The sequence below is a fragment of the Silurus meridionalis genome, chromosome 1 (genome assembly GCF_014805685.1).
Source record: "Silurus meridionalis isolate SWU-2019-XX chromosome 1, ASM1480568v1, whole genome shotgun sequence".
In the NCBI taxonomy this organism is placed as follows: Eukaryota; Metazoa; Chordata; class Actinopteri; order Siluriformes; family Siluridae; genus Silurus; species Silurus meridionalis.
This window is the reverse complement of record NC_060884.1, coordinates 31,412,602-31,440,593: the sequence shown is the minus strand read 5'-3', so window position 1 is coordinate 31,440,593 and position 27,992 is coordinate 31,412,602. Positions and strand designations below refer to the sequence as shown.

General features: G+C 40.0%; 2 protein-coding genes across 3 annotated transcripts in view; both read left to right on the top strand.

The window, feature by feature from the left end:
- The window catches only part of gad1b (glutamate decarboxylase 1b), a 39,484-nt gene extending 25,455 nt beyond the window's left edge, over positions 1-14,029 (top strand). For both annotated transcript variants that reach the window (XM_046852075.1, XM_046852065.1), the window contains exons 7-17: positions 960-1,072; positions 3,307-3,422; positions 3,529-3,608; positions 5,306-5,360; positions 5,590-5,706; positions 6,000-6,064; positions 6,744-6,822; positions 7,771-7,920; positions 8,391-8,498; positions 8,986-9,075; positions 9,174-14,029. In XM_046852075.1, coding sequence (XP_046708031.1) covers positions 960-1,072; positions 3,307-3,422; positions 3,529-3,608; positions 5,306-5,360; positions 5,590-5,706; positions 6,000-6,064; positions 6,744-6,822; positions 7,771-7,920; positions 8,391-8,498; positions 8,986-9,075; positions 9,174-9,347 — 1,147 coding nt within the window. In that variant the 3' untranslated portion in view covers positions 9,348-14,029. The remainder of the gene's footprint in view (positions 1-959; positions 1,073-3,306; positions 3,423-3,528; positions 3,609-5,305; positions 5,361-5,589; positions 5,707-5,999; positions 6,065-6,743; positions 6,823-7,770; positions 7,921-8,390; positions 8,499-8,985; positions 9,076-9,173) is intronic.
- Positions 14,030-18,956: 4,927 nt separating this feature from the next.
- Positions 18,957-26,711, top strand: gorasp2 (golgi reassembly stacking protein 2). Its single transcript, XM_046852192.1, has 10 exons — positions 18,957-19,157; positions 19,854-19,934; positions 20,839-21,042; positions 22,287-22,373; positions 22,501-22,631; positions 23,866-23,998; positions 24,171-24,294; positions 24,379-24,465; positions 24,801-24,941; positions 25,507-26,711. The coding sequence occupies exons 1-10, from the start codon at positions 19,095-19,097 to the stop codon at positions 25,794-25,796; spliced, it is 1,341 nt and encodes a 446-aa protein (XP_046708148.1). The 5' UTR covers positions 18,957-19,094; the 3' UTR covers positions 25,797-26,711.
- The last annotated feature ends 1,281 nt before the right edge of the window (positions 26,712-27,992 follow it).

Here is a 27,992-nt window from a genome sequence, read left to right as displayed (position 1 = left end):
AGGGCATATACACATATAATTGGACTATAAGAAATGCTACTTTTAGGGAACATTGATGAGCAAAAAATCCACAATGTGGTTTAAAAAACTGGCATGAAAAACATTTCCCAACTCCCACAAAAACACTACTGATCATTGAGTAGATATAAAACTAGTCATTTAATGTGCTACATGGGAATGTCAACCATTTCATATGTGCATGTTCTTTAATCTCAGACCTGTTCCGAGGGCACCGCACTCTCAGGCATCCTCTTTTGTCCTTTTTTCCTTTGCAACATACCATCTCTCTCTCTTTCTCTCTCTCTTTTTCAATCTCTTTCTCTCTTTCTCTCAATGACATAGAAATGTGCCATTCCTCTCTTTGAATGAGACGGATTGAAGCCCTTATCGCCGCAGAACAGCCGTGCCCTGCCTGTTTCCTGTCGCTCTGAACTCGTCCATTGAGACTGACAGATACTCATCACAGCGTCAGACCCCTTCATTAAAACCCACCTCCCCTCCACGAGCAATACGAGCACTTATCGAGCCCATCGCGGCCCTCGTTTAATTAGAGGCATTCACAGCTGAATATTTTATCTGCGACGGGATTCCGCATTATGCCAAGCTCTTTATGGGGGTCCGAAATTAGCTGAAACACAATCGAGAGCAGGTATTGATGATATCTCTGGAGGGTCTGTTATTAGGTTTGTCGAGGAAATGCATTCGAATAGGCTGTGCATCGTTTTCTTTGAGGGAAATGAAGCAGAATCATTGTAAAGGAGCAAGGGGGAGGAGGAGGAGGAGGAGGAGGAAGAGGATAAGGAGGAGGCAGGGTTTCACTGCAGCTCGGTCGATTTGCATTAGTCAGTCAAAAAATGCACTGATGTGTGACAAGACTGATTTTTTTCTCCTGTCAATCCAAATCTCTTCGCTTTATTCAGTCCTAATTCACACTCTTTGTTTTTTGATGGCTTTTCCAGGTTCACCTACGAGATTGCACCTGTGTTTGTGTTGATGGAGCAACTGACACTGAAGAAGATGAGGGAGATTGTTGGCTGGACGAACGGAGAAGGAGACGGACTTTTCTCGCCGGGTAAACTCACCTTCCCGGAGTGTGATGTCTGTGATGAACACATTACAGCGAATTATCTTTGTTCTATTCTCTTTTCAACCAAGAGACACCTTTAAATTTGCATTTACATTTATGGCATTTGGCGGACGCCTTTATGCAGAGCGATATTTATCTCTGTTATACAGCTGAGCAATTGAGCGTTAAGGGCCCTGCCCGAGGGCCCAGCAGCTTGGTGGCAGCTTGGTGGACTTTTAACCTTCTGTTTAAAAGTCCACCATCTTATTAGTTAATAATATGCCTTTCATTACACTAAAGTTGATATACAGTAGTTAAGCTCAAGTTAAATCATTTACACAATATGGGCGAAATGTGCTTTCTAAACATCCTGTTCTACAATTAGTCCCCATGTGCTGTTATAATAAGCTTCACTTTTCTGAGAAGATGTTCCACATTTAATTTTGGAGTGTGCTTGTGGAGATTTGTGTAAAATTCATTCAGACACAAGGGTGTTAGTAAAGTCAGGTACTGATGTACATTCACATTCTTTCAAAAGGTGTTCAATACGGTTGAGGCCAGAGCTCTATAACAGGAGATCTTTCTAGTTCAATTGAAGGAAAAATCTCTTGCTTCCAAATGCATTCAAAGACGTCCTATATGATTGTGTGACTCCGACTTTGTGGTAACGTTTTTGGGAGGAGCTTCGTATGACCGGAAAATTCAGATGTACGGTGTAACAGCCAAAGAGATGTTCAGTTTTTTTATTAGTTTTGCAATAAAACTAAGTGCCTAAAGGTGCTAGCAAATATGCAAATCATATTGGCTCCAGTTAGCATCATTTATAACATGTCTTAACCCTTGTACTCTCACATTAAGCTCTGAAACACTATTTCTGTATAAAATGGCTAATACAATAGCAAAATATCTAAGGTTAAAAACGCAATAGTAAAGTATCATCCATTACAAGGTGTGATGCAAAGCAGAGATGACCTAAAGTGTATGACTTTTCTATTAAACTAATTTTGTGAAGTGTTTTTATCCATCTTTCACCACAGGAAGTAAATAAGACCAAAATAAATTTTCCAATGGCATAATACATGCACCGACTTATACTGACACTGGAGGCTCCTTCCATAACTTGTAGTAATTATTTAAGTAATTGGACAAAAGTATGAGGAAGCCTACATTTTCCAGACATATGTGGCTCATCTCAAAACTGTTACCACAAAAAGTCGGAGGCACACAATTTAATAGGACATCATTGGATGCATTATCATGAAATTGAAATTACTACTCTCACCACAAATAACAATATCATCCACAAACATCAGACAGAGACTCCTGTCTGACCTCGTCCTTCAACCTGTCCATCACCACTGCTAACAGAAAAGGGCTCAGGGCCGATCCTTGATGCAGTCCAACCTCCAGCTTAAACCAGTCTGTTGTTCCTACTGCACAGTTCACTGCTGTCACACTGTTCTCATACATGTCCTGCACCACCCTCACATACTTCTCTGACACCCCAGACTTCCTCATACAATACCACAACTACTCTCTCCACCCTGTCATACGCTTTCTCTAAATCCACAAACACACAATGCAACTCCTTCTGACCTTCTCTATACTTCTGCATTAACAAATATTATAGTGTATGCATCCATGGTGCTGTTCCTCGGCATAAAACCATACTGTTGCTCACAGATGGTCACCTCTTCTCTCAGCCTGGCTTCCACTACTCTTTCCCTTAACTTTATGCTGTGACTGATCAACTTAATTCCCCTGTAGTTACTGCAGGTCTGCACATCTCCCTTATGCTTAAAGATCAGTACCAGCACACTCCTTCTCCATTCCTCAGGCATCTTCTCACCTTCCAGAATCTTGTTTTTTTTTTTGTTTATATTGTGGGATCTTTGTTAAATAAGAACACATTTTTTCAAATCAATGGATTATTCGCTTTAGTTTATGGCAGGCATCCACAATACACATAATACATAATACACATGTTGTTATAGAAACTATAACACATTAGAGATTCAAGAGAATTCATATAAACCTGTGATTTGCAGCTGAACTGCTGTTATACAAATTTCATCAGCACCTTCTGGCCAATCAGATCTTTAAATCCACTCTGCCGTAAACAAAAAAAAAAAAATTTTGTGTTAATGACTAGACATATTTTTTACTGCATTTTGATTGGTCAGTCAGGGTGTGATGTCACTTGCAGTCTGAGGTCTGACGATTTTTAATGCTCTATACAGGTGGTGCCATATCAAACATGTACAGCGTGATGATCGCCCGGTATAAGTATTTCCCTGAGGTCAAAACCAAGGGCATGTCGGCTGCACCACGCCTCATCCTCTTCACATCAGAGCATGTGAGGAACTTAATAGTTTCTTTCTTATTTTACATTTCATCCAGATGTTCTCCAGAGATGGCTGTAAAGTGTATACTCAGTGTGTGTATTTGTGTGTGTTGTGCAGAGTCACTATTCGATTGCCAAAGCTGGAGCAGCTCTTGGTTTTGGTAAAGAAAACGTCATCCTGCTCAGCACAGACGAAAGGTAACAAATCAGTTTACATCACTGTTTCTTAGACATCAAACACAGAAAAAGTGTCCTGAATGTACTGACGATGATCGATTTCCTGGTATAACATTATAATAAAGTAAAATGGTTTTTTCATCATATAAGAAGCAAAGATGGACTATATGGACAAAAGTATTAGGACATCTAACTTTTCCAGCCATATGTGGTTCTTCACCACAAAGATAAAGAACACAACTGTATACAATGTCTTTGGATAGGCAACCTAAATCTGTTCCAGCATGACGATGCCCCTGTGCACAAAGCCAGCTCCATGAAGATATGATTTACATGGGTTGGACTGGAAGGTCTCCTGCTATAGTGCTCTGACTTCAACTTTACTGAACACCTTTGGAATGAACTGGAACACTGAATGCTCCCCAGGCCTCCTCAACTCACCTACATCTGATTTTGAATTAGCAAAAATCTCTACAAGCACAAAGAACATCTTTCCAGAAGAGTGGAGGTTCATATAACAGCACAACTAGGGACTACATTTGGAATGGGATATACAAAAAGATACACAAACCAATCAGGTGTCCACAAACTTTTGTCCATAAGATTCTGCAAACATCTGCTAATATAAATTATAAACAATAATGTGAAAAAATATATAAAGAAGTAGAAAATATAAACAGACTGAATGATTTTACATTTTTTACTCAAACTGAGTTACTTAATCTGTCTTCTCCATGTTGTAGGAGTGAGTTATGGAAGTTTAAATTGACTCGCTGGAAAATCACAGACTACTAAATTTCTAATTTTCAGAATCAGAAAGAGCTGTATTGCCAAGTGTGTTTGCACTTACAAGAAATTTGTTTTGGTGACAGAAGCTTCCAGTTTACAGAGACAACAACAACACACAAATAAATAAATAAATAAATAAATAAATAAATAAATAAATAAATATATATATATATATATATATATATATATATATATATATATATATATATATATATATATTCACAGAGACAACACCACCAGGTGGTATTGCACAAAAAATATAAATAAAACTAAAAAATTTTAGTGAACCAAAAAAAAATATATATATATATATATGAAAAAAGTGTTATTGCCCAAAAAATATAAAAATTTAAAAATGTGGTATTTCACAAAAATGTAAAAAAAAAAATTGTATTGTAAATTTTTTATAAAAAAGAAAAAAGAAAAATGGTGTTGCACATATTTTTATGAAAAATAAATTAATACATAAACAAGTGGTATTGCACAAAAAAAAAAAAAAAAAAAGGTTTTAGTGCACAGAAATTGTGGTATTGCACCAAAATGACAAAAATAAAAAATTTGAATTGCACATAATTTTAAGAAAATAAATAAATACATAAACAATTGCACAAAAAATACAAAATATTAAATAGTGGTACATATTTTTATTGTGCAATGGGAAGATCATTTAACATTTCATGAACTGAATTGCCTGGGGGAAGAACCTTCACTGGTGCCTGGCTATCTTGGTCAAAAAGTTCGAAAAGGAGATGCTTCAATGTGAGGGATCCTGAGTGATTTTCTGAGCCCTTTTTTTCCCTCTGGATGTATACAGTTATTAAATGGTCTTCTATATGGTCTACTAAACAGTCTTAAATAAACAGAGAATAAACTGAAATTGAATTCAGAAGTCAGAGAAACTCTTTTGTTTTTAACTCGGTGTGTTTCAGGGGTCGAGTCATACCTGCAGACCTTGAGGCGAAAGTCATCAGCGCCAAACAGAAGGTAAACGCAGGAGTCCGTCTGTGATCGAGAAATCTGGTTCTGAAAGCCTGTCTTCATCTGACACATGGCTTTGTTTGCTTCATTACCCAAATGCCTTTCAAACTCAATACATTGATCCTTAATTAAACAGTTCTTGTCTTTGATGTTGAGTTTCTGTTTTGTCTGTGTGTGTGTGTGTGTGTGTGTGTGTGTGTGTGTGTGTGTGTGTGTGTGTGTGTGTGTGATGTAGGGTTACGTTCCTCTGTTTGTGAACGCAACAGCCGGCACTACAGTGTACGGAGCGTTTGACCCCATCAACGACATCGCAGACATCTGCGAGAAATACAACATGTGGCTTCATGTGGATGTAAGCGTTTTTTTTATACGTCTTCACACTAAGAACTGCTAAGAATCTGTCAATCCTGGAAAGATCTTTGCATGAAACCTAGTTGAAGATGATGAAGTGAGACAAAAGCGAATACAACAAACATGTCTGCTTAGAAATATTTACAGTATAAATAAACAAATCAGACATTTGGAGAGATTTTTTGTATTTTTGTGTAGCTCACTTTGGTCTTTTCCTGTCAGGAAACATTTTGTCATTTTTAAATAAAGGGGCCGAGCTGGACTACAGAAGTGTGTGTGTTTGTGTGATATCAGGGTGCATGGGGTGGCAGTCTGCTGATGTCAAGGAAGCATCGTCACAAGCTGAATGGCGTGGAAAGGTAAAATGATTTTTCAGTCAGTCTCCAGACAAAAATAAAACCAATCAAACACCTAACACTGTTTAAGTGGTTATACCTAAGAACTTCATTTAGGAGAACTTTGATAGCAAGTGGAACATATCCAGGTCTAAAAATGTGCTGGCACAAAGTCATAAAATAAATAATGTGAACCCACAGTGATTGTGGAAATCAAATATTGGGAATGTGAGTGAGATTTTGGCCATATTAATCTTTTTGTTGCCACAGAAAAACATTAGCAACAGCGTAGCCCCCAAACAAAATAAAATGGAGAAGCTTTGGCACATGGCTTCACATTTACACCATGTGGCAACAATCTTATCCAAAGAGACAATTCTCATGTTCAACAACTGAGAAGTTACGTTTGCCTTCCTCAAGGTTCCAGCTGTGGCAGCTTGGTGGTATTAGGACTTCTTTCAAAAACTCATACTGCGAATAAGGAAATGATAAAGATAAACATATACATACATACATACACATACCTTAGCACGATTCATGATGTCGTGTAGGTGTAACATCACAGACACTCACACACAGGCACACACATTCGATTTCGTCTATAAAAGAGAAAATCATTATATCTGAAAGTAGACGTAACCTAGACGGTTTAAGACGGCTCAGCCCAAACGTAAAATGCTGTATGTTTTTGTATTTCTTTCAGAGCGAACTCAGTCACGTGGAACCCACACAAGATGATGGGCGTGCCACTGCAGTGCTCAGCCATCCTGGTTAGAGAGAAGGTAACCATGACAACACAAAAGCAAACTTAAGACAGACATGGGGCAGAGGGTGTTTAGGATGTTTCAAACCAACTGCTGGCCTTACTGATATTCTACGATAGAGGATTGTATACACACACACACACACACACACACACACACACACACACACACACACACAGAGGTTTATCTTAAACAGTTTGGCTTTATAGATCGGTAATTCACATTTCCATCTGCATATTATATTGATCTACCCCTAGAATGTAATTTAACCACTGGGAATTCAAACAAGTTATGCTTTACCATATGCTGTGAAGTGTGGTAGGACTAAAACATCACAGGGACATGTTATTAAATATATAATATATAATACAGGATAAAAGGGCGAGCGCAAGGATTTGAGTGACGTCTAGACGTCTGGGTCAGAGCATCTCCAAAACTGTAGTTCTTGTAGGATGTTCCTGGTCTGCAGTGGTCAGTATCTATAAAAAGTGCTCCAAGGAAGGAACAGTGGTGAACCGGCGACAGGGTCGTGGGCGGCTGAGGCTCATTGATACACATGGAGAGCGAAGGCTGGTCCGTGTGGTCCGATCCAACAGATGAGCTCCTGTAGCTCAATCTGCTGTAGAAGTTCATGCTGTTGATGTTCCATGGGTCAGGGATGTTTTAGCAGCAAAAGGGGGACCAACACAATGTTAGGGAGGTGGTCATAATGTTATGGCTGATATATATATATTCATGTCCATAGCGCACATACGAATCTTATGGTCAGGTGTCCACAAACTTTTCTCAAAACAGTATAGTGTAGTGAAATGTTATTTAAAAATCATTTAAAGTTACTTCCTGTTTTTTTATGCAGCAACTACTGTATCATTCCCTCACCAAACTCTAAAGATTTAGATTTTAAGAAATTTTTTTTTATATATAAACAAAATTTTAGAGCAGTGATGTATCTGTCATGTGTTACAGGGAATTCTGCAGGGCTGTAACTCCATGTGTGCCGGATACCTGTTCCAGCCTGATAAACAGTACGATGTGACGTATGATACGGGAGATAAAGCCATCCAGTGTGGCAGACACGTGGACATTTTTAAATTCTGGCTCATGTGGAAGGCAAAGGTGGGCTACAGCTGCGATATTTATTTATTCTTTATTTTAAAAAAGTAATAAAATAATACAAATTTGTCCAATTATCACTTATACATATATATATATATATATATATATATATATATATATATATATATATATATATATATATATATATATATATATACATATATATATATATATATATATATATATATATATATATATATATATATATATATATATATATATATACATATACATATATACATATATACATATATACTGTGTATATATATACACACATACACATGCTTATCCTCTTTCACACACACTATATATATATATATATATATATATATATATATATATATATATATATATATATATATATATATATGTGTGTGTGTGTGTGTGTGTGAAAGAGGATAAGCATGTGTATGTGTGTGTATGAGATAGAAAGAGAGAGAGCTAATACATGTTGTTTATACTCTGTACAGGGCACAGTTGGGTTTGAGCAGCATGTGGACCGGTGTCTGGAGATCTCTGACTATCTCTATAACAAAATCAAGAATCGCGAGGGTTACCAGATGGTCTTCCAAGGAGAGGTAACACACACACACACACACACACACACACACACACACACACACACACACACACACACACACACACAGAGACAAACCCAATTGACTTTTTTCTTTCAATTTTTGATCATGTTGTTTACAGACAATTCCATCAATACAATAAAATACATTTAATGCAAAAAAAAAAAGAAATGTGCATTAAATAAAAGGATCTATAAATATAAAATAAGAGAAAATATGAAAGAAAATAAGAGAATATATGAGAAAATATATTAATGATAAAGTGGTATTTAAAAATAATTCCAATATATTAAGATGTATAAATATAAATAAATGATTGTCTTTCTTTCTTTTATCTTTTTTTCATCTTCTGTGTCTCTTCCCAATTTTTACATTCCTCTTTTACTTCTCTCTCATTCTGTTTATTTTCAACTTCTCTACACACTCACTTCCTCTTTTTGTTCTTTTTTAACCCTTTCTACCTGTTTGTCTCTTTCCTTCTCTCCAGCCTCAGCACACTAACGTGTGTTTCTGGTACATTCCACCGAGTTTGAGGAACATGCCAGACGGAGAAGAAAGAAGGGAACGACTGCACAAGGTCAATCTTGTAGACCTTTCATCACACACAGTACATATACAGTACAGCCATACATTTGAGTGCTAACGTTTGAGCCGTACGTCTTTTCCCTCCTAAAGGTGGCACCAAAGATCAAGGCGATGATGATGGAGTGTGGCACTACCATGGTGGGCTACCAGCCCCAGGGTGACAAAGTCAACTTCTTTCGCATGGTCATCTCCAATCACGCTGCCACCAAGTCAGATATCGATTTCCTCATTGAGGAGATCGAGAGACTCGGACAGGAGCTGTGAGAGCCGCCATCTTGTGGAGGAGCACCTGTACTGCAGCCCTGAGTGTAAACCTGTGCTGTGTCTATCCATCTTTAACGGTTTCAAATGTAGATTTAAATGCACTATGTCCTGTCAAACTGGCCTGTAAGATATCTAGGAATAGTCTCTACTAACATGGGTAAATTCGAAAAACACTCGAGTAATTTTGGCCACACAAACTTTTTTCCAAAACCTGAAGATGATCGCATGCTAAGCATCCCCACTGGGTGTCTTTTAGTGTTTACAATCCTTCCATTTGATTTTCCACAGACCACTGTGTCATCTGTACACAATACAAAGCAGTCAAACATGCAAACTAGGCAATCAAGGGTAATATTGCAAGCTCATTCAATCCTGAGCTCTGAGATGACTTCCCCAGGGGGCATGTTCTCACCAAGGTTTCATGTGTTTCTTTAGAGTTTTCTCCCATCTGGTAGAGAGGTTGGCTACACATATAACTTCCCCTGCTGTGTAAATTAATGCATGGTGTCCTGTAATGCCTGGTATTCCCAGGACAGGCTCTGGACATTAACCAGGATGAGAGTGTTCACTGAAGGTGAAGTACTACAGAAAACAAGTACATTCCTTCATTGTTTTTTTTTTTTAATTGTGGAGATCGCATGGCAATCAGATATCAGTGTTTTTGAATGTCTCATTAACCAAAAACAGCAGGTTTTGATGAAACAATTTTGATGCATTGCGCATTTGCAAGTCATCGATTCAGGAAAAGATGGCATAATACATTATGATCTGAAGTTTTCAAGATCAATTTCTGTTACCACCAAACTGCACTACTTGGCCCTTGAGCAAGGCCCTTAGCCCCTCAGGTGTATAAATTAGATAAGTCACTTTGGGTACGGGTGTCTGCCGAATGCCATAAATGTAATATAAAGTGTAATGATATGTTTTAGGTTTGGTTAATGAAACACAGGCCCCAGAACAGGCAGAAACCTCCTGAAATTCCAACTCAGTGATGCATAAATGCTTTGAAATTGGAATTAGAAAAGTGAAAAGTTTACACAAATTCTTGAACATTCTCATGCCTGCTCTTAATCCCAGACTCAAAAATTGAAAATCGATGCTTGAAAATTGGAATAACAGGAAAGTCTTTCCATTTCCTCAAGTATTTCAGGTTTAGTTCAGGTTCTTCTGCATTCTGTATTTGCCAGAAAGTCTATAAATGTCCTTTTTAAAAGTCTACATAAATACATGCATTTTCATGTGGCCAGTTTTCTCACTTATGGATTTGTTTGGTGACATTTAGGAGCTTTCTTTCAGCCCGTATCTCACCAAAACCAAACCAAATGGATACATAAACATGTCAAACTTCCCAGTTTCTATACATTTCACTATTTGGAAATTTTAAGCAAAATTCAAGTCATGACTGAATAAATAATAGCATCTGTTTCAATTTTGTTAGGAAAGAAATACTATTGTTTAATTTTCAGGTTCAACCCTTTTGATAGATTTCTGTGGTCTAAGATGGTGTTTTAATGTCATATGTGTTTTCAAATTTGCCCGTGTTAGTGTGGGAAAAAACCCTTTAGATTATATGATGATTGGTGAAACAGCAAGATTATTAATATTCCTAAACAATTTGAGCCTAAACATACTTAGATATAGATATATAAATATATACTACTACTACTACTTCTACTACTACTACTAATAATAATAGCTGTCCTCATGCAGTCCTCACTTTTTTTTATTCACATTTCCATAGTATATTTATATACTATATTGTTATGTGTAACGGGACATTTTACAGTGCTTCAGGTTGTAAATATATAACAGCGATGAGCAAGGCGCACCACCCTTTTAACCAAGTCTACTTCCTGTCTACGTGTGCAATGTGCCGTCTGTGGTCGTGTTTCTAGAACTTTACCTTCTTGTTGTAGGTCAGTGAGGACGGACCGCCCTGTTCCTGGAGATCTTAACTCCCACTTGCTTATTCATCAGGACAGGAAGTGAGGTGTGGGACTGTAAATCTCCCAGAGCAGGGCTGATCATCACTGCTGTAGATCTTGTCTTTAATGAACACCTTCGTGAGGTGAAAAACGTGTCTCGGGTATGATTATAAGTGCGCATTCAGATTCACGAGCCATGCTTTCGAAATCATCACTTAATGAACCCATGTGGTTCAAGTCATCAAACTGGGAAATACAGACACTGGGAAATACAGATACCAAGCGTAAAGCTGAATAACGGTATACATGTGAGTGATCATGATCCTTCTAGCTGGATGTTTACCAGAATCTAGCAAGCAAACAGGATTGATAAGAGAAATTACCAAATTGTTCAACTGGAAAAAAACAGTTTCAACTGGAATAATAAGAATTTTGTCATTATCTTGAATCGTGGTCTTTTCCAGATTTGGTGTGCAAAGTCTGGACTTTCAGAAAGCCATTTCTTCTCTAAATTGGCAAGGCATAAACACCTTGAAATTGGGATGACAGGACCTTTTATCCTATTTTCCAGAACTCCAGATATGGTTTATAAACATCTGGGCTGTCAGAAAGCACAAAAACTTCTGACCTGCATTGAAATTGCAATTTTAAGAAAATACCTGAAATACCTTGAACTTCAGACTCTGCAATGTATCAATAATAGGATAAAGCTTGCCTATGCACAATAATACCCCATCACCTCCACCACCACAACCACCACAAAGAATTTGGATCTGGGCCTTTAGAAAGCTTCTGCAGCTCTAACTCAGCAATATATACATACTTTAATATTGCAATAACAGCCTTTTGATTTCAGAAAATTGGCGGACTCTTGGAGGAGCAGTGTGCAAGTCCAGATTTCATAAACCAAACCAGGAAATGAAAGAGATATATGAACATATGTGTCGATGTATTCAAATTGGAGTACTGATTTCAGTTTGAACAAAAAAGACTATCAACACAATACAAAAAAAAAGCTCCAACTTTAGTCCATTTCTAAGGTGAATGGATTAGCTAGCTTGTTTGTCATACACAAAAGTCTTTTTATACTCAATAGAAAGACCCAGTTATGATGAAAAAAAAAACAAAAGTGTCTGAAATATCAACATTTCCCTCAGAGATTTTGGAAAGCAACTCAGAAAAGCTGATATTACAGTCTAATTACACTTAGCATAACAGTCGCTAACCGAACAATCTTTTGAAGATACAATAGATTCTGCCAGTACAATCTTCTGGAAAGCATATGCATTAAAGCTTCGAATTATTTTCTGACTAGGCATGTGCTGATTCTAAAACTTTATTCCACAGTAAATGTTTGTGCTACTTCGAAAATAGCTTGTCATAGCTCACTATCTAGCTAACTTTACCTCAGAATATGCAGGGAGATTTAGTGCTTAGCTCACACACTAGCTAGCTAACAATTCTCGTCAGCTAATAATAATGAAATGGGATTAGCAGAGTGTATCTCAGAGTGTGTAAAAATGGCGGTCTCATAACTAGCTAAACTTGCTAAATAACATGTATCTATGCTAATATAGGGACGCCTATTAGCTTAGTTTTCGCTTTGTTACAGACTTTCTTCTTGATCCGCACATGCCTAAATAGTGTTGAACCTTTTTTCTTCCTCAGTGGCATTTATTTTTATTTATTTATTATTTTTGTGTGTGTGTGTGTGTGTGTGTGTGTGGCGTATTGTTGTATCATAGTTCTGTATGTACATACGTTATTGGTCCAGTCGTGAAATTGTGTGCCAAAGACATTCAAAACACTTTCTATTCCGTAGTCCTTTAGATCATATGCTACTAATGGTGTATACAATATATTTTAAAAACACTAAATATAAATGTATATGATTATATATATAAATATATATTTATTCAGTGTGTGTGAGTACATGTGTGTGTGTATGAGCGTGATGTTCGTCAAGGCCCTCGACTTCAGTGCAATCGGTGTGTCGTGTATCAGTGATAACATCGCGTGGAACTTCAACTGAATGTTTAAAAAAAAAAATTCATTTATTATGTATCATTTTATTATTATGTGGTGATATGAGCAGCTTAAACTCTGCCATGTATTTTACAGAAAACATTTAAATAAAAGCACAATTTAGACAAATCATATAGGAGAATGGTTACAGATTAATAAATAAATGCAGATGCAGTGGATCAGCTGAACTGATGGTCATATGTCTGGAGTACGTTTTCAGACGCTGTAAACTTCTCAGCTGATCCATTGCATCTGAATTAAAGGTAACATTCTGTAAATTTGTTGTTGTTTTTTTTCTGAATTGTTCCTTTAATGTACTATAATCTTCAATTATATGATATTATTGTTGTATAGAAAACTTGCATCCAGCAATTGTGAAACTTTTGCACAATGTCGTTTCCCTTCGGTCTGTAAAGTGTGTGTAACTGTGTACAACGAAGCGTCCACTCGCTGCTGTGTGTGTGTGTGTGTGTGTGTGTGTGTGTGTGTGTGTGTGTGTGTGTGTGAGAGGCTGAAGGACGACACTTTGACCTGCAAAACACGCCATGTGAACACTGTTACGCTCTCCTGTACAGAATGCAATCCTATTCGACGTTCTAAACTCTTGTCGTCCTCCTCGTTCGTTTTTTCAGATCTCTGTGGTAATTCTATCTATAAATATATAAATAAATTAAAATTATATGTACATTCTTTAATCCATATTTGAGTCAACAATAAAATGGATCAACTGTATTCAAGTGCAGTCTGGTGTATTATTTTGGGGGGGAGAAAAGGCTAATCTTTGGTTTATCCTGCACCCAATGGAGCCAGAAATGCCAGAAAAAGATTTTCAATCCGAAACCAATTACTTTCAAGACAGGATCATTTACATAATGTATTTCTGTGAGAGTGTTTCTCTGAAAGACATTATTAAAAATATATATATATATATTTAAATAAATGAAGAACAACTAAACATTAGGAATCAAACTCTGAACAGAATATAATCCTTTACACAACCCCTATTCAAACTGTCATATATCAATAAAATAAATTACAATCTGTGATCATATTTCTCCTTTAATATATGGACAAAAGTATTGGGACACCTGACTTTTCCAGCTATATGTGGGACTTTCTCAAACTCTTACAACAAAGTTGGGGGCACATAATTGTACTTTCAGATTTTCTGTTTACTTGAACTAGGAGATGAAACCTGTTCCAGCATGACAATGCCCATGTGCTCATAGCAGTTCAGCTACATGAAGATCTGCTTTACATGGTATGGAGTGGAAGATCTCCTGCTAAAGAGCTCCAACCCTATTGAACACCTTTGAGATGAATTGGAACACTGGCTGCACCCCAGGACTCAACACACCTACAATACTAGAAAGAAAGAGCACAAATCTCCACACTTCAAAATCTAGTGGAACATCTTCACACAAGATTGGAGGTATTTTAACAGCAAATGGGGACTAAATGTGGAAAGGGATGTTCAAAAACATATCGATCTTATGTTCGGACGTCCATAAACTTTTGGCTATGTGCATGAGTGCAGTAACAACCTCCCACATTAGATGTGCAAATAAACTATATAATACCATTTTTGTTAATCTAGTTTTTAATAAATAAGCATACTAATGAATAAAGCATGTGATGTATATTACAGTAGATTTAATTTGCTGTATTCCAGTGTGCAGGTCCAGTGTTAATTCCTAATAAAGACAAAACAATGTCCAGATGAATAATGTTTCTCTCAGCCGTACTTGTACCAGGACAGAGTAGATGTTTTATAGTGTGTTTTCTACACCACAGATTGTCTCAGAGCAGATTTGCAGATGTTTTTAACCCCCCAGTGAGCGAGCAGAGGCGAGGGGAAGATGCCATCCCCTGCTGAGCTCTGTGTCCTGCTGAGTTTTCTTCCTCTTCAGTTTCCATGCCGCTGACTCTTTCTCTCTTAATGTTTCGGATATCAATGTGTTAGCAAAAAGGATGTTTTTATAGACATTCTCAATGATTTTTTTATGCATAAGCTGTGCACAAAATAGTAGATTTGTTATATATCTCATTATTTATTTAATTCTTTTAAGCCTATTTTGCTTCAAGTTTTAGTTATAGATAGATAGATAGATAGATAGATAGATAGATAGATAGATAGATAGATAGATAGATAGATAGATAGATAGATAGATAGATAGATGAACAACGATAGGTACATATTCAGTACAAATTCAAATATTATTATTATTATTATCATTATAGTTTTTTGATGAATGTAGTAGCTCACTTCTACCAAAAGAGGGCAGCACTATACACTTAAAATATCTAACAAATATTGTCGCTTTATTAGAAAAAGCTAATCTGGGATCGACAGAGCGATGGGAAAAGTAGGCAGGAGGAGAAGAAGATAAAGCAGCAGGTAAAGAAGGATGTGGCGAAAGCCAAGGAAAAGGCATATGAGGAGCTGTATGAGAAGTTGAACACTAAAGAAGGAGAAAAGGATTTGTAGCGATTGGCCAGGCAGAGGGACCGAGCTGGGAAGGATGTGCTGCAAGTTAGAGCAATAAAGGACGGAGCTGGAGATGTGTTGACTAGTGAGGAGAGTGTGTTGAGAAGATGGAGGGAGTATTTTGAGCAGCTGATGAACAAGGAAAATGAAAGAGAGAGAAGGTTGGATGGAGTGGAGATGGTGAAGCAAGAGGTGGATAGGATTAGCAAGGAGGAAGTGAAAGCAGGGATTAAGAGGATGAAGAGTGTAGAATCAGTTGGACCAGATGACATACCAGTAGAAGCATGGAGATGTTTAGGAGAGATGCAGTGGAGTTTTTAACCAGGTTGTTCAACAAGATTTTAGAAGGTGAGAGGATGCCTGAGGAATAGAGAAGGAGTGTGCTGGTACTGATCTTTAAGAATAAGGAAGATGTGCAGACCTGCAGTAACTACAGAGGAATAAAGTTGATCAGTCACACCATGAAGTTATGGGAAAGAGTAGTGGAAGCCAGGCTGAGAGAAGAGGTGACCATCTGTAAGCAACAGTATGGTTTCATGCCGAGGAAGAGCACCAAAGATGCCTTATTTGCTTTGAGGATGTTGATGGAGAAGTATAGAGAAGGTCAGAAGGAGTTGCATTGTGTTTGTGGATTTAGAGAAAGCGTATGACAGGGTGGCGAGAAGAGTTGTGGTATTGTATGAGGAAGTCAGGAGTGTCAGAGAAGTATGTGAGGGTGTTACAGGACATGTATGAGGACAGTGTTACAGCAGTGAAGTGTGCAGTAGGAACGACAGACTGGTTCAAGGTGGAGGTTGGACTGCATCAAGGATCAGCTCCGAGCCCTTTCCTGTTTGCAGTGGTGATGGACAGGTTGATGGACGGGGTCAGACAGGAGTCTCAGTGGACCATGATGTTTGCGGATGATATTGTTATTTGTGGTGAGAGTAGTGAGCAGGTGGAGAAGAGCCTGGAGAGGTGGAGGTACGCGCTGGAGAGAAGGGGAATGAAAGTCAGTAGTAGTAAGACAGAGTACATGTGTGTGAATGAGAGGGAGGGCAGTGGAGTGGTGCAGTTGATTTGTGATAGAAGAGTATCTGTGAGAGTGAAAGGGAAAGTTTATAGGACTGTGGTGAGACCTGAGATGTTGTATGGTTTAGAGACAGTGGCATTGAGAAAAGACAGGAGGTGGAGCTGGAGGTAGCAGAGCTGAAGATGTTGAGGTTTTCGTTGGGAGCGAGGAGAATAGACAGCATTAGAAATAAGTTTATTAGAGGGACTTAGAGGGAATCTTATCATGGCTGCACTGGCTTCCTGTTAAATTTCGAATAGACTTCAAACTACTTCTTCTTACTTATAAAGCACTAAATGGATTGGCCCCATGTATCTCTCCAGTCTTTTAACACGCTACAATCCGCCACGCTCCCTGAGATCTCAAAACTCTGGGCTTCTAGTAGTTCCTAGAATAGCAAAGTCCACTAAAGACGGTAGATCATTTTCACATTTAGCTCCTAAACTCTGGAATAGTCTTCCTGACAGTGTTCGGGGCTCAGACACACTCACCCAGTTTAAGTGCAGATTAAAAACATATCTTTTTAGCAAAGCCTACACATAACACACATCACATCATAACCTTGTGCTCCAGAACATCTGATCACATGCACATTATCAACTTGTGCTGTTGTAATTCCTCTCCACTGCTTCTCTTTCTCTCCCCACCCCGAGGCTTCCTGAGGTTTGGCCAGCTCCAGTCACGTCCCACCTCATGAAGATAACGGACCTTTGAAGAAGTAGATGCCGAACTCGCAAACATCCCGAACCATCTAGAGACGTACCAGTGCCAATTGGATCCCGCTACATGTGTGGTTTTGACATTGGACCTCCTGGAGTGTTTCAAGGCTCTGGCATGGAGAAGCTGATGCTGGATCTGTGATTATCACAAATGTTGAGCTCATAAAACTAGGAGCTACTAACCATATAGACTGTATAAGACTGCAGAAAGAACATTAGTTATAACCTTATACTCCAGTGCTCATGTTAGTTCTCACTCTCCAGTGTTCTGTATTGTTGAAAGATTTATGATCAAACTCTTGATGTCACCCAAATGATGATGGGTTCCACTTTTGAGTCTGGTTCCTCTCAAGGTTTCTTCCTAATTACATCTAAGGAAGTTTTTCCTTGTCACAGTCACCACGGCTGCTCATCAGGGATAAATGCACACCATTCACCTTCACTGTTGATTTCTGTAAAGCTGCTTTGAGACAATGTCTGTTGTGAAAAGCGCTATACAAATAAACTTGACTTGACAACGCATGTAGGAGACAAGGTTAGGTAGATTGAGATGGTTTGGACATTTGCAGAGGAGGGACATGGATTATATCAGTAGAAGAATGCTGAGGATGGAGCCACCAGGAAGAAGGAAAAGAAGAAAGACCAGGAGGAGGTTTATGGATGTGGTGAGCGAAGACATGCAGGTAGTTAGGTTGAAAGAGGCAGATGTAGAGGACAGGAGGGTATGGAGACGGATGATCTGCTGTGGCGCCCCCTAATGGGAGAAGCCGAAAGAAGAAGTTTAGAAAAATAAAATCACGTCTCATATTCAAAAGAGATTGACCTCTTAGCAGTCGAATAAAATATTTAAATATAATTTTAACTATTTTTATTTTAATATTTTAACCTCTTTATAACGGGGAAGTTTTTATATCTCATGCGCCACAAAAAGAAGCTTCAACTCAGATGTTCTAATCCCACCCGCAAACATCAAATCCTGCCTTCTACCCTAGGATTTGTCAGCTATGTTCCCGCCTCCTCGCTGTGATTGGTTGATATTTTAGGCTCGCTTATTGGACAATATATTTACGTGATTGAAAGCAATAAAATATTTTTTTATGAGAAAAAGGGTTGTGTTTATTAATTATATGTTAAAATCCGTTTGAAAACAATATTGTCTAAATGTATAAGTCTGATATTAATATATTTTTAAAACATTTCCCATAACGTCAACGTCGATGCTTCCGGGTTGGTTTCGAATTGCTATGGAGACGTGACGACCAGCCAACCGGCGGACTATTCGTGTATAAGAATTGTAGCCAATCACAGACCAGGAAAAGCCTTCTTTCACCCAATTAGCGGAGAGTGGGCGGGGGTTTGTCTTAATACAGGTGTGAAAACCTTACGCTTACCCAGAATCCCTTTCTTCTCCTATTGCCACGTAACAAGCTGAAGCTCTGCGAGTGGTCGCGTCCGTGCTGAATTTCCTGCCCGGCTGTGCGCACTCCAACCCGGTGACAGGGATCAGATACTTACCGCTGACACGGACACGGGGGAGTCATGGGGGGAACGCAGAGCGTGGAGATACCCGGAGGAGGTTCTGAAGGTTACCATGTTCTTCGGGTAGGTTGAGTAGTAATGCCGTGGTGGCGAGTGATGCGAGCTCGTTATGCTAGCGGTGTCCTGTCAACGTCCGTATCCGGCTTGCGAGCGCATGCGTGGGGCGCAGGATGGTACTCGAGGCCGAGGATGTCCAGCGCGGCCTGCTCGACCCGCCTGATGCTAGCGTTAACGTGGAATGGAGCTGAGCGACAAATTCTCGCGTTCGGGTTCAGACTTCCTAATTCTAATACCAGGCTTCATTGAACTGTGTTTATTCGGTTTCATGCCGCGTTTTTATTGAATTTGATTGCAAATTTATTCCCCTATTTACACTGTCTCGTATTAGCTAGCTGCTGATGTTGAATCAGTGTTTGAGCAACCTCAGATGTTTCATTAGCACCAAAGAAGCTCCATCAAAACTTTGTTAGATGATAGATAAACCAAACCATGGTCACTTTACCCAGGTTAGTCCTGAAGGTGATTGATGGAGGGTTTTGTATTCCACAAGAATGTATACAGAACACACACACACACACACACACACACACACACAGTGTTGATTCAGGGTGTGTATCTGCCAGACTTCCAGCATTCACCACTATGTATATTTTGTAGATGAGAACAGAACAGGTGTAAACCCTTGTATTTAAGTCCAATTGCTTGTTTTTATTATTGCCTTGTCTCATCATGCTGATGTTTTTTTTTTCTCTCTTCCAGGTGCAGGAGAACTCGCCCGGACACCGGGCCGGCCTCGAACCGTTCTTCGATTTCATTGTGTCCATCAATAACGCCAGACTGGTACGTTTACAGATCGCTCACGCCAGGGACTCCGAGCACGAAATGACAAAAGTCGTAACTGAAATCGCACCGCTTTGTCGAGCTTGGCTTAAGAACGGATCTGCTGTCGAATGCAGGCTATATCGCGGTGCAGGGCGAGGAGGGATTTTATTACAAAAGGAATAATGGTACTTATGTGGGATCGTATGTATTCATGCTCGTTCACGCCAGACGTCCACGAGCAGCTCAGTGCATGAAAACATCCCTTGTCTCGCGTTCGTTTCAACTTTAGTTGCCTATGAGTCAAAATGTCTTAAAAATGACTACTTGTCAGTAGAAATATCCCACACTGGCTGTTTTTTGCACGGTTTTGTGTAAATACGGTCTAATTCAGTCTGATGAAATCCTGACTGTTACTGAATCTTTACTTAGTGTCGTTTTACGTCCGCTCAGGTCTTTCGAATTTTTCATTCTTTGCGGTTTTTCGAAGACTAGAAGTGTTCATCGTTCCCATCCCACCTCCACACCCATCAAACCCTCGAAACAGACAACAGTTGGTGTTAAAAGCCCTTCATGTGTGGCACAACTGAATTCCTTCTTCCAAACTTTCAGTCACTTCTGCTGAACTTCAACCTCAGAGCCACTCCTGCCCTCGATAAACACCGTCTGCGTAATGACTGTTTACCCAGGTGTTCATGAACAAGCTCACTGAACTCACTTCCCTTAAAGATGTTGCACACGTTTCCTCATAAACCCCCAGGATAGAATTGTAACCTCTAACGATCTGAGACGCGTTTAGAATAATTATGCCTAGAAGACCGACGTTCTGGTGGACAGTTGAGGGGGTGCGACTGTGTAACCTCACTGATCTGTGTGTGTGTGTGTGTGTGTGTGTGTGTGTGTGTGTGTGTGTGTGTGATTTTAGAACAAGGACAATGACACACTGAAGGATCTGCTGAAGGCCAACGTGGAGAAGCCGGTGGTGATGCTGGTGTACAGCAGTAAGACTCTGAAGCTGCGTGAGGCCACGGTCACCCCCAGCAACATGTGGGGCGGTCAGGGGCTCCTGGGGGTCAGTATCCGCTTCTGCAGCTTCGAGGGAGCGAATGAGAACGTCTGGCATGTACTGGTGAGTGTGTGTGTGTGTGTAGGTCAGAAAAACTGGATGGTCTTGTACGTTTAGCTTTGACATTAACACTGGGTGAGATTCGGGACGTGGCCTGCGGTGACCTCAGTGATCCGACTGGTTTAACAGGACATCAGTAAACATTTTTTGATCCTTCTGTCTGGTTTTGTCACTCGTTCTCATATTATTTCACTTATTCTGTCTGTCTGCCCGCCCGGGTATCACTCGTGTGTTTGACCTTCCCTTGTCTTTTGGCCTCACTTTGAAGTCACCCGTCTGTGTCTTACCTACCAGTCTTTCCTACTGTGCTTTTTTCCTCCTGTCCTTTGCTCATTCTGTCTGTCTGTCTGTCTCTAACTTGCTTTGTGTCTGTCTTTCACCTGTCTCTCGATCAGGCTTTTTTCATCTGCACGTCACCTGCTTTTTGTCTGTTTATCTTTCAACTTGTCTGTGCTCTGAAACCTTCCTTGTTTGTTTCTTGGGCGGTCTTTCTGCTTGCTTCTTAACACCCTCCCGCCCGTCTGCTTGGACGTCCCTTTTCCGCTCGTCCGCTTGGTCTTTTTTTTTTTTTTTTTTTTTTTGGCTTGGACGCCCCTTTTCTGCCTGTCTGCCCCTTTTCCGCCTGTCTGCCTGGACGCCCCCTTTTCCGTGTCTTACCCTTTTCTGCCTGGACGCCCCTTTTTCGCCTGTCTGCCCCGTTTCCGCCTGTCTGCCTGGACACCACTTTTTCCGTGTCTGCCCCTTTTCCGCCTGGACACCCCTTTTCCGCCCGTCCGCTTGGACGCCCCTTTTCTGCTTGGACGCCCACTTTCCGTCTGTCCGCTTGGACGCCCCTTTTTTCGCCTGTCTTCCTGGACGCCCTTTTTTTGCCTGTCCGTCTAGACCCCATTTTTTCCGCGTCTGCCCCTTTTCCGCCTGGACGCCCCTTTTTCCGTATCTTCCCCTTTTCTGCCTCGATGCTCCTTTTCCTCCTGTCTGCCTGGACTCCTCTTTTCCACTTGTCTGCCTGGACGCCACTTTTTCTGTGTCTGCCCCTTTTCTGCCTGGACGGCCCTTTTCTGACCTGTCTGCCCCATTTCTGCCTGGACGCCTGCTCCTGCGCCCCTTTTCTGCCCGTCTGCCCCATTTACCGCCCTGTTAATTATTTCCTGGCACTTAATAAACAACCCCCCACCCCACCCCATTCTTGTTCTCTCAATGTTTTCTGTCTCTCCCTCTAAAAACCTGTCTTACTTTCTTCTCCTCAGGAAATAGAACCGAACTCTCCAGCTGCTCTAGCAGGACTGAGGCCTCACACAGACTACATCATCGGGGCCGACACCGTCATGAACGAGGTGGGTAGTTCTGAATGTTGGGTGGTAAGAAGATTTGCTGCCCTGCATATCTGATTTTTTTTTGTTAGTTTTGTTTTGTATTACCAAGTCTTCAGTTTCCTGATTGTTTTTTTTTTTCTCTTTTTAGTCTGAGGATTTATTCTCATTGATAGAGACCCATGAGGGTAAAGGACTGAAGCTGTACGTTTATAACACTGACACAGACAGCTGCAGAGAAGTCGTCATCACTCCAAACAGCACCTGGGGCGGAGAGGGCAGGTGTGTGTGAGAGACGCAAATTAAGAAAAAGTGTTGATCAATAGTAAAGGCTTGTCCCACGTACATTAGTTTACAGTGGAATTGGATTAGAGCGGAGGGTCAGCCATGATGCAGCACCCCTGGATCACAGAGGGTTAAGGGCCTTACTCAAGGGCCCCAAAAGTGTCCGTTCGGCGATACTAGGGTTTGAACCCCTGACCTTTTGATCAGTAACCCAAATGTGGAGACTGAAAGATCCTACAGAAGTTAAGGCTGTGCGCAGTGTGAATAGAAACTGGACGTTTGGGACGGAGGTGGAATGTGGGAACGATGCACAATGTGGGTTTAATCCGTAGTGAGTAAGATGAAGATTCACTAAATCAGTTTTAGATTATAGTATAATCTAGACCAAGCTGTGTTCAGGTTTCATAAATACTCCTTTAATAAGTATCCAGTTTCAGCACTTGTTCTTAACATGCACGTCATTTAAAACAACTCCCATGTCCACTGTTTATCTTCATAATGGCCTCTACTGGCATTGTTTTATCCTTCCATCACATTCCATATTTAGTCCACCGTCAAAGTTATAGTGAATTCAACACTCTTGAGGCTTGTGTGGATTTGGGTTTTTTTTTTTTTGGTTGTTTTTCCACTAAAAGGGCATTTGAGAGATCAGGGACTGTTGTTGAGGACGTGAGGAGGTCTGGGGCTGGGACAGTGTTCTAGTTCATCCCAGTGGTGCTCAGTGGGGGAGTTGAGGAGATCAGAGCTTTATGCAGGACATGAGTTTTACAGTTTCAGCTGTAGCACATCACGTCGGTATGGCATTGAGGAGTGTTTGGATCTCCAGTGCATAAAGGCATTCTATACAATTGTTCGGTGGAATTTGTAAAATAAATAAATATAAAGTGCCATAATGAAAACCTTTATTGCAAAACACAATTATTCACGATGTCCATGGGCCAAGTCTCAAATCAAGCACCAAAATCCGCCATGATGCTCACATCCGGCAATTAAAACCGTCCGTGTGGAAACATAGCAAAAGCTCGGTTTGGTGTCCTGATGATTTTACGTCATTTAAAACACCGTAATTACTTTAAAATATATACACAATTTGAGTATGGTTTTACTAATATAAACATACATTTGCATAAACATAAATATATGACTATAAAACTAGTTGTTCTAACAGTTTGAGATTTCCTGCAATGATATAATGTCTCACTTTTTTTTTTCCCTTTCCCCTCTTTCTCAGTCTTGGCTGTGGTATTGGCTACGGCTACCTGCACAGGATTCCCACTCGGCCGTTTGAGGAGGGGAAAAAGATCAGCTTCCCTGCACACACTCCCAGTGCGCCGGCAAGTCCACTGAAGGACGGATTCACTGAGGTTCAACCTTTATTTCTCAAACACACACACACACTGCATCATTTATTTTCAAAACACCACCAATCTGTACAGTGAGGTCATATTACTACGGGCTAAACACCGGCCCCGGGGAATTCAGTTAGACGCGTGTGTGCACTCTTCTGACTTGTACCTTGTCTTTTGGCACTCTCAGGTTCAGCTCTCTGCTGTAACCCCGCCCCCTGTTACATCATCCGCCCCCACTGGACTTGAAGATAGCCTGTCTGGGCTGTCAATCAATTCAGCTCCTCCTACGATGCCCTCAGAGCTTCAGACAGGTTTGGGCTCTTTTTCTGCTAAATCATGAAGCTTTTCATTGTGTTTTGGGTTACATTCCTAATGTGCAGGTTCTGGTGTTACAGGTGTGCCCACAGTCCCCCTGCTGCCCACACAGGTCACCCCGGGCATGGGCACTCTGCCCTCGGTTAACCCCGGCACTACGCTACCAGGTATCACACACACACACACACACACACACACACACACACATACACACACATATATATATATATATATATATATATATATATATATATATATATATATATATATATATACGTTAATATATAGTGTTTCTTGATTTTAAAAACAATCTTAATTCAATATAAATCCATACCCAATACTCAGCATGTGTATGTTGTTAATTGAGTGTGGACTGTTTGAATGTCGTATTTTTAGTCATGAATGAAGGTGTTCATTAACCTGACCTGCAGTGTTGCCAGGAATTAGCTGCAAGTTCATGAATGTCTCACGTCATTATTTCTTTTGATTTTTTTTGCCCCAGGTTTAATGTCATTACCTGCTGGTCTTCCCCCGCTGCCCAACCTGCCCAACCTCGCCAATCTGCCCAACCTGAACATCCCTCTCCCAGACCTTGCTGGAGTATCGTTAACAGGAATCTCCGGCCTTCCTTCTTCCACTAAAGGTACACACACACACACACACACACACACACACACACACACACACACACGCGCGCGCGCGCACACGTAAACAGCACTCAGAAAGCCCAAGCGTCTGGAGGCCCCGCCCCCTTTCCCCCATTTCAAAATAGTAGTAGTATTAGTAGTAGTGTTATTTTTGAAAACATGTTTCCCCATACTATTGCCCTATTCGGGTTTCTAAAATATAAAAATGAAGAATTAGTAAAAAATGTTTTTTATAACACAAAGGCACTACACTAATTCGGATCCATTTTTTTAAAAACGCTGTTTTTTTTTTTTTTTTCCCCCCGTCTAAAAAGTCTTCAAGCGGCGTCATTTCCACCTGGTGTTTATTTACTGTCCGGCTCTTTGAAACGTCTCGGCAACCAATAAAAAGGCGTCCTCGTTAGACCGGATCTGCACAGCAGTGATTTGCTTGTTAGATTGTGAGGCAGCGGTTGCTGTGATAGCACATGATTTGCATATTTTGCATAATTAGCATATTCAAATCTGGAAAACTGTATAGGAACCCTGGGATGAACTCACGCTGCTGTTTCTTCTCCTCAGGTTTGGCGTCTCTGCCTCCTCTGGCCCCTCTCCCTCCACTGAACCTGCCTGGCATGGCCCCGATTCCCAACATCTCTGGCGTTTTGCCTTCCACTCTTCCATCAACCCTACCCACAATGCATAGCATGTCCCTTCCCTCCGACTTCGTTCCGCCCCATCAAACGCCGGCGCTCATCCTGGACGCTACGCCGAACTCCGTGGCCGAGACGCACGCAGAAACACCCGTCGTCACGGCGACGAGCACGTGCGAGTCGAGCTCCCACGTCCACGTCACTGCAGAGTCGTCATAACAACCAGGCTTTTTATCTGCATCCTAAAACAGGCCTGTCTCTCCCTCACTCTCTCTCCCCCTAAATATAGCTCTCTCTCTCTCTCTCTCTCTCTCTCTCTTTACCCCTCGCTCTGCTCTTGTTTCAGAAAATGTATTTATTCAGTCTATAAAGATCCAACGGGCACAAGCACGCACAAATCGCTCACGAGGACACACCGAGAAGGACGAGGACGGACAGAACGTCGGCGGGTGCATGCGTTAAAACAGCGGGGTTTAAAATCCAGAGAGGCTTCCTTTTTTTTTTTTTTCCTCCATTTCTTTTTCTAAATATTCAGGGATACAAAGCAAAATCTTGTGCTTTTATCTTTAAAAAAAAAAGTGTCTGATGATAAACACGGATTTGAACAACTCGTCCGTCTCGTATCATGGATCAGATTTTCCTGTAAGAAAGAATGAAATCGACTTTTGTAAATTATTTTATCCTTTAAAGAAACGTTAAAAAAACACAGCTATTTAGGAAAGCAAAGCCTCTCTGGATTTAGTCTCTCTATTCCATCTCTTTCGCTTTGGGAGTCTCTTTATTCCTGTTTTTTTTTTATTCTGTAACCGTATGGAGATGACGTCAGGGCATCACTAATTCCCGTGTCATCGGCCATTACATCACATACTGTTGTACGTTTCCTTTGTTGTGATTTAGACTTTATTTGAACGATGAAGAGTGCATGCTGGTGTGTGTGTTTGTGTGTATGTGTGAGAGAGAGAAAGTGTGTGTGTGTGTCCTCTCCCTCTCATTGAGCTCTTTCTGCTGATTAGATTAACACGTACACATACACTATATAGAACAGTGAAGAAGGGGAACTATTGAAGTTTGTGCAGAATGAAAAACTTGTGTCAAAAGCACACAAGCAATAAAGTACCTGAGGTTTTACAGTAATTGTGTGTGTCCTGATTTGTGTGTTTGTGTGTGTGTGTGTGTTGCTGCATAGCAGTTTTGCAGTGGCAGCACGAGCGGTGCTCAGGATTGTGGGAGTTTGTAGAGCAAAGCGTTTTGTGTATAAATGGAGGTCATGTGGGTTGTTTAAAGCAGGACATAAACATAAGGAATAAAAACGTAAAAAAACAAAAAAGTTAATTTGCATTTTATGTACATTATTTGACTTTTTTTTATGCATCAATTAAAATAAAATTTAATACATTTATAATTAGTTTTATATATAAAGTGTGTATATATTTATTTATATAAGAAATGTAATCCTATAATAGTAATATAATATGCAAATTTTCTTGCATAAATATGGTGATGATGCAAAAAAGGTCAGGGACCATTGACAAAAGTGCACGAACTTCTTATTCCTGCAAGAGATTAATATGTAGATGATTTTTAAGAAGTACAATATTAAACCTTTTATGTACAGAGTCTACATATTTAGGCACTCGATATGCAGTAAATCTCCAATCACTCAAGAGCAGTTTTCCCATTTTTTCCCACCAGTACCTCTGCAGTGTTTCTTTCCCATTGTGATTCCTTGTGATGAATTAAATTAAACTGTAAAATTAAAAAATGAAACAGTTGCGTTTTCAGAGCTCTGAACACCTTAAATTTGTTAAACAGTATCTGATACACCAAACCGCCTTTATGCGCATTTGCCTTACCATCGTTTTAATAATCTTGCAATAGCAAACATTTATTTCCATCCAGAGTTGCATGAATTTCTCAGCAAGATCTTGTATTGATGAGTTGGACTGAAGTCTTCTCAAGAACATCCCAAATGCTCCTCGAACCACCATCACAATTCAAAGCCCTGACGTTGTCATTTTGAAATACGCCTGTGCTCTCAGCGAAGAAAAAAACAATTGATGGGGAAAATTGTTAATTCATATTCAGGGGGAACCTAAAGCTGACCACTGATGCAACCTCAGATCATTACAGTGTCCCCACACACTGGAGACTAGGCATGATGGGTGCATCACTTTATCCTTCTCTCTTCTTTTCCTTTCGGTAATTTCCTTAGTTAATAGCCTGCACCGAGTAAATCATTTTTACCCTTCTGAAATGTTTCCATGAAGTAAATTCAGACATGGTTGATTAACACATGAGAAGAAACTTGTTCCAGCTGAAACATATTCATCACTGCCGCAATTATCAAACAGAAGCCTATTTTCTGACCCGTGTGCCTTTCTAGCTATCTATTAAATCTAAATATGAAATAAATGC